The following is an 11,400-nucleotide window of genomic DNA, read 5'->3' as shown; positions in this document are numbered from 1 at the left end:
GTGGGTCAGGCCAGTGCCGTCATCATGCTGACCGTCACCCCCCACCCCCGCGATGAGGAGCACAGCCAGTCCACCCCCATTACAGGTCGGTGCTGCTGTACCCTATTAGTACTGCTGTACTCTGTTAGCACTGTTGTACTCTTGTCCATGCTGCTGTACTGTCAGTGCTGCTGTGTTGTCAGTACTCTTGTACTCTTATCATTGTTGCTGTACGCTGTCAGTGCTCTGTAAAGAATTGTGTTGCTGAACTCTATCAGTGCTATTCTGCTCTGCCAGTGCTGTTGCACACTGTTAGTGCAGTTGTACTCTATAAGTGCTGCTGTACTCTGACAGTGCTGTAGTACTGTGTCAGTGCTGTTAAACTCTATTAATGCTATTGTACTCTAAAAAAACCCAAAAAAACATCCGGCATCTAGAACCTTGCTGCTGTACTCTGTCAGAGCCTTTGCACTCTGTCAGTACTGTTGTACTTTAAGACCAATATACAACAGTGTTGTTCTTTTTAAGAAAAAAAAAAGAAAAAAGAAGAAAAAAAAATACCCACCAGTCACACAGGTCAGTGCTGTAGTACTCTAAAATCACCCATCACCTGTAAAGGTCAGTGCAATTGTACTCTAAACTCAAGCACAAATATACTCATCGCGCATAAAGGTCAGTGCTGCTGCACTCTAAAGCCACATGGCATACTCTAAAACAATACACAAACATACCAAGCACTTATAAAGATCAGTGCTGTTGTACTCTAAATCCACACAGCACCTGAAAATACCACTGCTGATGCACTCTGAAACAACACACACTTATAAAGCTCTGTACTGTGGTACTCTAAAACCACACAGCATCTTTGAAGGTCAATGTACCCTTAAACAATACACAGACATATCCTGCACCTATGGCAATCAGTGCTGTTGCACTCTAAAAGCACCTAGCACTTGTGAATGCACATTACTGTTATTATTGTTGTTGTGTTGTTAGTAGTGTTGTGTTATTGTTAAAAACATTGTTGTTCTTATTGTCATTATTATTACCATTATTAAGATAACCGGTCTTTTCATATTTTCCTGTGTTCAGACATTCCATCAGATGACTCGGTGATGAAAGAGACAAGGGAGGTAAAGCCCAGTAGCAGTGACAACGCTGACAACCAACACAACTTTCACCTGGTGGTCACCAACAACAACCGGCACAGGCATGGCCGCAAACGGAAAAAGAACGGAAAGAGGAAAAACCGGAAAAGGAAAAACAAGAATAAAGGGCGGACACGGAAAGGTACCATGGACAGAGAATTCAACAGACTAACGTTTCTTATAGTGTGCCTGTTTGTTTTTCAGTAAAGGTACAGGGAACGTTTCTTATAGTGTGCCTGTTTGTTTTTCAGCAAAGATACAGAGAACGTTTCTTATAGTGTGCCTGTTTGGTTTTCAGCAAAGGTACAGGGAACGTTTCTTACAGTGTGCCTGTTTGTTTTTCAGCAAAGGTACAGGGAACGTTTCTTATAGTGTGCCTGTTTGTTTTTCAGCAAAGGTACAGGGAACGTTTCTTATAGTGTGCCTGTTTGTTTTTCAGCAAAGGTACAGGGAACGTTTCTTATAGTGTGCCTGTTTGTTTTTCAGCAAAGGTACAGAGAATTCAACAGACTAACGTTTCTTATAGTGTGCCTGTTTGTTTTTCAGCAAAGGTACAGAGAATTCAACAGACTTACGTTTCTTATAGTGTGCCTGTTTGTTTTTCAGCAAAGATACAGGGAACGTTTCTTATAGTGTGCCTGTTTGTTTTTCAGGAAAGGTACAGAGAACGTTTCTTATAGTGTGCCTGTTTGGTTTTCAGCAAAGGTACAGAGAATTCAACAGACTTACGTTTCTTATAGTGTGCCTGTTTGTTTTTCAGCAAAGATACAGGGAACGTTTCTTATAGTGTGCCTGTTTGTTTTTCAGGAAAGGTACAGAGAACGTTTCTTATAGTGTGCCTGTTTGGTTTTCAGCAAAGGTACAGAGATGCCAACAGACTAATGTTTCTTATAGTGTGCCCGTTTGTTTTTCAGCAAAGGTACAGAGAATTCAACAGACTAATGTTTCTTATAGTGTGCCCGTTTGTTTTTCAGCAAAGGTACAGAGAATTCAACAGACTAATGTTTCTTATAGTGTGCCTGTTTGTTTTTCAGCAAAGATATAGGGAAGGTTTCTTATAGTGTGCCTGTTTGTTTTTCAGCAAAGGTACAGAGAATTCAACAGACTAACGTTTCTTATAGAGTGCCTGTTTGGTTTTCAGCAAAGGTACAGGGAACGTTTCTTATAGTGTGCCTGTTTGGTTTTCAGCAAAGATACAGGGAACGTTTCTTATAGTGTGCCTGTTTGTTTTTCAGCAAAGGTACAGGGAACGTTTCTTATAGTGTGCCTGTTTGGTTTTCAGCAAAGATACAGGGAACGTTTCTTATAGTGTGCCTGTTTGGTTTTCAGCAAAGGTACAGAGAAACCAACAGACTAACGTTTCTTATAGTGTGCCTGTTTGGTTTTCAGCAAAGGTTCAGAGAACCAGATTAGAAGTATTTGTATTTCTTTTTATCACAACAGATTTCTCTGTGTGAAATTCGGGCTGCTCTCCCCAGGGAGAGCGTGTCGCTACACTACAGCGCCACTCATTTTTTTGTACTTTTTCCTGCATGCAGTTTTATTTGTTTTTCGTGTCAAAGTGGATTTTTATACAGAATTTTGCCAGGAACAACCCTTTGTTGCCGTGGGTTCTTTTATGTGCACTAAGTGCATGCTGCACACGGGACCTTGGTTTATCGTCTCATCTGAATGACTAGCATCCAAAATGACTCACTGTGTTGTTCTTCAAAGTTAACATCCAAAATGACTCACTGCGTTCTTCTTCAAATTTCACATCCAAAATGACTCACTTTTGTTGTTCTTCAAAGTTAACATCCAAAATGACTCACTGTGTTGTTCTTCAAAGTTCATATCCAAAATGACTCACTGTGTTGTTCTTCAAAGTTCATATCCAAAATGACTCCTGTGGTGTTCTTCAGAGTTCACATCCAAAATGACTCACATTTGTTGTTCTTCAAAGTTAACATCCAAAATGACTCACTGCGTTGTTCTTCAAAGTTCAAATCCAAAATGACTCACTTTTGTTGTTCTTCAAAGTTCACATCCAAAATGACTCACTATGTTGTTCTTCAAAGTTCACATCCAAAATGACTCACTGTGTTGTTCTTCAAAGTTCATATCCAAAATGACTCCTGTGTTGTTCTTCAAAGTTCACATCCAAAATGACTCACTATGTTGTTCTTCAAAGTTCACATCCAGAATGACTCACTGTGTTGTTCTTCAAAGTTCATATCCAAAATGACTCCTGTGTTGTTCTTCAGAGTTCACATCCAAAATGACTCAATGTGTTGTTCTTCAGAGTTCACATCCAAAATGACTCACTGCGTTGTTCTTCAAAGTTCATATCCAAAATGACTCCTGTGTTGTTCTTCAGAGTTCACATCCAGAATGACTCACTGTGTTGTTCTTCAGAGTTCACATCCAAAATGACTCACTTTTGTTGTTCTTCAAAGTTCACATCCAAAATGACTCACTTTTGTTGTTCTTCAAAGTTCACATCCAAAATGACTCACTTTTGTTGTTCTTCAAAGTTCACATCCAAAATGACTCACTGCGTTGTTCTTCAAAGTTCACATCCAAAATGACTCACTGCGTTGTTCTTCAAAGTTCACATCCAGAATGACTCACTGTGTTGTTCTTCAGAGTTCACATCCAAAATGACTCACTGCGTTGTTCTTCAAAGTTCACATCCAGAATGACTCACTGCGTTGTTCTTCAGAGTTCACATCCAGAATGACTCACTGCGTTGTTCTTCAAAGTTCACATCCAAAATGACTCACTGCGTTGTTCTTCAAAGTTCACATCCAGAATGACTCACTGCGTTGTTCTTCAAAGTTCACATCCAGAATGACTCACTGTGTTGTTCTTCAGAGTTCACATCCAGAATGACTCACTGCGTTGTTCTTCAGAGTTCACATCCAGAATGACTCCCTTCTTTGTTGCCCTTCTCACCCAAACTAACTAACTTTAGATTTAATTTGCTCATGTCGTCAAGACATGAGTCTACTCTCTGTAACTTGGCCATTCATATACATGAGGGACGGGCGCAATAGCCGAGTGGTTAAAGCGTTGGACTTTCAATCTGAGCGTCCCGGGTTCGAATCACGGTGACGGCGCCTGGTGGGTAAAGGGTGGAGATTTTTACGATCTCCCAGGTCAACATATGTGCAGACCTGCTTAGTGCCTGAACCCCCTTCGTGTGTAAATGCATGCAGAAGATCAAATGCGCACGTTAAAGATCCTGTAATCCATGTCAGCGTTCGGTGGGTTATGGAAACAAGAACATACCCAGCATGCACACCCCCGAAAGCGGAGTATGGCTGCCTACATGGCGGGGTAAAAACGGCCATGCACGTAAAAGCCCACTTGTGTACATGCGAGTGAACGTGGGAGTTGCAGCCCACGAACGCAGAAGAAGAAGAAGAAGAATATACATGAGGCATTGAAGAGATTGAGAATAGTTACGACGTGAATGTTGTTGAACATCTGTGTTAGCTATTTTTTGGTTGGTTTGTGTTGAAGATGCAAAGTGTGTCATGTAAAATCTTATTTATCTTTCTTTAATGTCACCCCCTTCAGTAAGGGGCTTTGGCCTTTATCTGAATAAAAAATCGTTATCGTTATCATTATCGTTATAGTTATCTGTTTTCTGTCTCTCCCCCCCCCCCCCCACCCTCCCTGACCATATTCAAAACAGTGAAAGATTTAGTTTCTATAGAACTTTTGGACATACGCATGATGTTAAACAGTACTTGGTATGTAACATAGACATGTATTTGAAGTATGTAACAACAAGATTTAGGTTAGGCGTGTCAGATTTAGCTACACATTACTATAGATACAGAGATTTTACTGACAATGATTTAATTTGCCCACTATGTAAAGAAGACAAAGAAGACGAGGTACATTTTGTTTTTCGTTGTCCCGCTCTTTGTAGAATTAGAGAAAAATATATACCACCTAAGTACTATCGACAGCCATGTTTATTCAAACTGAGTTTATCATTGTCATCCACGAGACATGCTGATATATGGAATCTGGCACTGTTTTTACACCAGGCATTTAAATTTCGGGATATCGTGACATCTTAAGATGCTGTACTTCTTGCAGCGTGTATGTAATATGTGTACTTATTATGGTTGGTTATATATTTTCATTTTGTTTGTTATTACTTATATTGTCACTTACCCCTTCATAAGGGGCCTAGGCCTATTAATTGCAATGTTTTTAAAAGCGAATATGTGAAATGCTTTTATTTGAGAACATATGTTTATTACTCTTGTTTAATCAAGTTATCCGCGTGTGTGGGGTGGGGGGGATGGGGGGGGGGGTGCAGGTGTGTGCTGATTATCTGGTTGTTTTTTTTCGCAATTCATCTTTATTCTTATCTTATCTGTCTATTATAATCAATGTGCAGTATAGTTGGCTATGTTTATAATTATATTCAAATAATGTTTCTTAATTCTTTCTGTTTTTACATTAAGAATACTAGTTATTACCTGCAGTGTGTGGATGTATGTATGAAACAATGTATGTGATATTTTTTACATTTGTATCTTCGTAATATTTGTAGGGGCTGTTGTTGGCTTTTACAGTTATGGTCCCCATGTTGTTTACTTGTCTATGTTGTGATAATGCACCTGACCAAATTTCTCCAGCTGGAGATAATAAAGTTATTCTTATCTTATCATATCTTATCTTATCTTTATGAATAAATAATCTGACTGTGTCCCTGGCAGCCAAGCTGGTTCCTCCCGATGCACCCACGGTCACCCGACTGTCGGACACGTCGGTGATGGTCCACTGGTCGGTGCCGCACAACGACGGACTGCCCATCTCTCTGTTCCGAATCCAGTACCGTGAGGTTCGACCCAGCAGCGGCCAGTGGCAGACCGTGGACGATGACATCGGGGCCAAGACACGCCACTACAAAGTCAGCCGCTTGAGGGCTGGTGAGGCGTTGTCGTCGTCGTCGTTGTTGTTGTTGTTGTTGTTGTCATCATTGTTGTTGTCGTCATTGTTGTCGTCTTCATTATTGTCCTAGCTATCATCGTCATCATAGTCATTATCATTATAATCATCATTACCATCATCATCATCAGCGTCACCATAATTATCATCATCATCATCGTCATCATTATAACCATCACTATCACCACCACCATCACCATGATTTTCTTTCATTTTCTTCTTCTTCTTCTTCTTCTTCTTCTTCTTCTTCTTCTTCTTCTTCTTCTTCTTCTTCTCCTCCTTCTTCATCATAATGATCATCATTATTGTCTATATTAAGGAGGATGTAAGTTGTTGTCTGTATGAAGGAGGGACATACATGCTGTGTGTTGTCTGTATGAAGGAGGGACATACATGTTGTGTGTTGTCTGTATGAAGGAGAGACATACATGTTGTGTGTTGTCTGTATGAAGGAGGGACATACATGTTGTGTGTTGTCTGTATGAAGGAGAGACATACATGTTGTGTGTTGTCTGTATGAAGGAGGGACATGCATGTTGTTGTCTGTATGAAGGAGAGACATACATGTTGTGTGTTGTCTGTATGAAGGAGGGACATACATGTTGTGTGTTGTCTGTATGAAGGAGGGACATGCATGTTGTTGTCTGTATGAAGGAGAGACATACATGTTGTGTGTTGTCTGTATGAAGGAGGGACATACATGTTGTGTGTTGTTTGTATGAAGGAGGGACATACATGTTGTGTGTTGTCTGTATGAAGGAGGGGCATACATGTTGTGTGTTGTCTGTATGAAGGAGAGACATACACGTTGTGTGTTGTCTGTATGAAGGAGGGACATACATGTTGTGTGTTGTCTGTATGAAGGAGAGACATACATGTTGTGTGTTGTCTGTATGAAGGAGAGACATACATGTTGTGTGTTGTCTGTATGAAGGAGGGACATACATGTTGTTGTCTGTATGAAGGAGAGACATACATGTTGTGTGTTGTCTGTATGAAGGAGGGACATACATGTTGTGTGTTGTCTGTATGAAGGAGAGACATACACGTTGTGTGTTGTCTGTATGAAGGAGGGACATACATGTTGTGTGTTGTCTGTATGAAGGAGAGATATACATGTTGTGTGTTGTCTGTACGAAGGAGGGACATACATGTTGTGTGTTGTCTGTATGAAGGAGAGACATACATGTTGTGTGTTGTCTGAATGAAGAAGGGACATACATGTTGTGTGTTGTCTGTACGAAGGAGGGACATACATGTTGTGTGTTGTCTGTATGAAGAAGGGACATACATGTTGTGTGTTGTCTGTATGAAGGAGATACATACATGTTGTGTGTTGTCTGTATGAAGAAGGAACATACATGTTGTTGTCTGTATGAAGGAGAGACATACATGTTGTGTGTTGTCTGTATGAAGGAGATACATACATGTTGTGTGTTGTCTGTATGAAGGAGAGACATATATGTTGTGTGTTGTCTGTATGAAGGAGAGACATACATGTTGTTGTCTGTATGAAGAAGAGACATACATGTTGTGTGTTGTCTGTATGAAGGAGAGACATACATGTTGTTGTCTGTATGAAGGAGATACATACATGTTGTGTGTTGTCTGTATGAAGGAGAGACATACATGTTGTATGTTGTCTGTATGAAGGAGAGACATATATGTTGTGTGTTTTCTGTATGAAGGAGAGACATACATGTTGTTGTCTGTATGAAGAAGAGACATACATGTTGTGTGTTGTCTGTATGAAGGAGAGACATACATGTTGTTGTCTGTATGAAGGAGATACATACATGTTGTATGTTGTCTGTATGAAGGAGAGACATACATGTTGTTGTCTGTATGAAGGAGGGACATACATGTTGTGTGTTGTCTGTATCAAGGAGAGACATACATGTTGTTGTCTGTATGAAGGAGGGACATACACGTTGTGTGTTGTCTGTACGAAGGAGATACATACATGTTGTTGTCTGCATGAAGGAGGGACATACATGTTGTGTGTTGTCTGTATGAAGGAGGGACATACATGTTGTGTGTTGTCTGTATGAAGGAGAGACATACATGTTGTGTGTTGTCTGTATGAAGGAGGGACATACATGTTGTGTGTTGTCTGTACGAAGGAGGGACATACATGTTGTTGTCTGTATGAAGGAGGGACATGTTGTGTGTTGTCTGTATGAAGGAGAGACATACATGTTGTGTGTTGTCTGTATGAAGGAGGGACATACATGTTGTGTGTTGTCTGTATGAAGGAGGGACATGCATGTTGTGTGTTGTCTGTATGAAGGAGAGACATACATGTTGTGTGTTGTCTGTATGAAGGAGAGACATACATGTTGTGTGTTTGTATGAAGGAGGGACATACATGTTGTGTGTTGTCTGTATGAAGGAGAGACATACATGTTGTGTGTTGTCTGTATGAAGGAGGGACATGCATGTTGTTGTCTGTATGAAGGAGAGACATACATGTTGTGTGTTGTCTGTATGAAGGAGGGACATACATGTTGTGTGTTGTCTGTATGAAGGAGAGACATACACGTTGTGTGTTGTCTGTATGAAGGAGGGACATACATGTTGTGTGTTGTCTGTATGAAGGAGAGACATACACGTTGTGTGTTGTCTGTATGAAGGAGGGACATACATGTTGTGTGTTGTCTGTATGAAGGAGAGATATACATGTTGTGTGTTGTCTGTACGAAGGAGGGACATACATGTTGTGTGTTGTCTGTATGAAGGAGAGACATACATGTTGTGTGTTGTCTGTATGAAGGAGGGACATACATGTTGTGTGTTGTCTGTATGAAGGAGGGACATACATGTGTGTTGTCTGTATGAAGGAGAGACATACACGTTGTGTGTTGTCTGTATGAAGGAGGGACATACATGTTGTGTGTTGTCTGTATGAAGGAGAGACATACACGTTGTGTGTTGTCTGTATGAAGGAGGGACATACATGTTGTGTGTTGTCTGTATGAAGGAGAGATATACATGTTGTGTGTTGTCTGTACGAAGGAGAGACATACATGTTGTGTGTTGTCTGTATGAAGGAGAGACATACATGTTGTGTGTTGTCTGTATGAAGGAGATACATACATGTTGTGTGTTGTCTGTATGAAGGAGAGACATACATGTTGTGTGTTGTCTGTATGAAGGAGAGACATACATGTTGTGTGTTGTCTGTATGAAGGAGAGACATACATGTTGTTGTCTGTATGAAGGAGATACATACATGTTGTGTCTTGTCTGTATGAAGGAGAGACATACATGTTGTGTGTTGTCTGTATGAAGGAGGGACATACATGTTGTGTGTTGTCTGTATGAAGGAGGGACATGTTGTGTGTTGTCTGTACGAAGGAGGGACATACATGTTGTGTGTTGTCTGTATGAAGGAGAGACATACATGTTGTGTGTTGTCTGTATGAAGGAGGGACATACATGTTGTGTGTTGTCTGTACGAAGGAGGGACATACATGTTGTTGTCTGTATGAAGGAGGGACATACATGTTGTGTGTTGTCTGTATGAAGGAGAGACATACATGTTGTGTGTTGTCTGTATGAAGGAGGGACATACATGTTGTGTGTTGTCTGTATGAAGGAGGGACATACATGTTGTGTGTTGTCTGTACGAAGGAGATACATACATGTTGTGTGTTGTCTGTATGAAGGAGATACATACATGTTGTGTGTTGTCTGTATGAAGGAGGGACATACATGTTGTGTGTTGTCTGTATGAAGGAGAGACATACATGTTGTGTGTTGTCTGTATGAAGGAGGGACATACATGTTGTGTGTTGTCTGTATGAAGGAGGGACATACATGTTGTGTGTTGTCTGTACGAAGGAGATACATACATGTTGTGTGTTGTCTGTATGAAGGAGGGACATACATGTTGTGTGTTGTCTGTATGAAGGAGAGACATACATGTTGTTGTCTGTATGAAGGAGAGACATACATGTTGTGTGTTGTCTGTATGAAGGAGATACATACATGTTGTGTGTTGTCTGTATGAAGGAGGGACATGCATGTTGTATGTTGTCTGTATGAAGGAGAGACATACATGTTGTATGTTGTCTGTATGAAGGAGAGACATACATGTTGTTGTCTGTATGAAGGAGGGACATACATGTTGTGTGTTGTCTGTATGAAGGAGAGACATACATGTTGTGTGTTGTCTGTATGAAGGAGAGACATACATGTTGTGTGTTGTCTGTATGAAGGAGAGACATACATGTTGTTGTCTGTATGAAGGAGGGACATACATGTTGTGTGTTGTCTGTATGAAGGAGAGACATACATGTTGTTGTCTGTATGAAGGAGGGACATACACGTTGTGTGTTGTCTGTACGAAGGAGATACATACATGTTGTTGTCTGTATGAAGGAGGGACATACATGTTGTGTGTTGTCTGTATGAAGGAGGGACATACATGTTGTGTGTTGTCTGTATGAAGGAGAGACATACATGTTGTGTGTTGTCTGTATGGAGGAGGGACATACATGTTGTGTGTTGTCTGTACGAAGGAGGGACATACATGTTGTGTGTTGTCTGTATGAAGGAGGGACATACATGTTGTGTGTTGTCTGTACGAAGGAGATACATACATGTTGTGTGTTGTCTGTATGAAGGAGATACATACATGTTGTGTGTTGTCTGTATGAAGGAGGGACATACATGTTGTGTGTTGTCTGTACGAAGGAGATACATACATGTTGTGTGTTGTCTGTATGAAGGAGATACATACATGTTGTGTGTTGTCTGTATGAAGGAGGGACATATATGTTGTCTGTATAAAGGAGGGACATACATGTTGTGTGTTGTCTGTATGAAGAAGAGACATACATGTTGTGTGTTGTCTGTACGAAGGAGGGACATACAAGTTCCGAATGGCAGCAGTGTACTCCAACAACGACAACCGCAACAGCGCCAACTCCGGGCGGTTCCGTTTAACCTCTCACCCCTACCCAGAGACACGGCCACCCACAGTGACGCCCCGGGTGGTGGAGGCCAAGGCTATCATCTACAAAAACATTCTGGCCATCGGCATCAAGTGGCAGGTCAGGGGAGAAAACTGGGTCTGCTTGTGTGGGGGGTGTGAGAGAATGAATTTGTGAGTGTGTGTGTGTGTTTGAGTGTTTGTGTGTTCATTCTTTAGTTTACGTCTTTTCACTGTAAGAGATATTAGACGAGGGTAGGAAAAAAAATCGAGGGGGAGGGGGGGAATTACTGTGTACGCATGCGAGTAAGTGAAAGTGTGTGTGTGTGTGTGTATGAGAGAGAGAGCGAGTGTGTGTGTGTGAGGCGGGGGGAGGGGGGTGTC

The 11,400-nt window shown here is 41.0% G+C and overlaps 1 protein-coding gene across 2 annotated transcripts in view; it reads left to right on the top strand.

Moving 5' to 3' along the window:
• LOC143277666 (interference hedgehog-like) overlaps nt 1-11,400 on the top strand; it is a 224,061-nt gene that overhangs the window by 196,904 nt on the left and 15,757 nt on the right. For both annotated transcript variants that reach the window (XM_076582575.1, XM_076582574.1), the window contains exons 9-12: nt 1-85; nt 1,072-1,269; nt 5,849-6,061; nt 10,947-11,137. The exon at nt 1-85 is cut by the window's left edge and continues 77 nt beyond it. In XM_076582575.1, the coding sequence (XP_076438690.1) occupies nt 1-85; nt 1,072-1,269; nt 5,849-6,061; nt 10,947-11,137 (687 nt within the window). The remainder of the gene's footprint in view (nt 86-1,071; nt 1,270-5,848; nt 6,062-10,946; nt 11,138-11,400) is intronic.

Source organism: Babylonia areolata, chromosome 34 (genome assembly GCF_041734735.1).
Source record: "Babylonia areolata isolate BAREFJ2019XMU chromosome 34, ASM4173473v1, whole genome shotgun sequence".
Taxonomy (NCBI): Eukaryota; Metazoa; Mollusca; class Gastropoda; order Neogastropoda; family Buccinidae; genus Babylonia; species Babylonia areolata.
The sequence above is the reverse complement of the archived record's forward strand: the minus strand, read 5'-3'. Positions and strand labels throughout refer to the sequence as shown.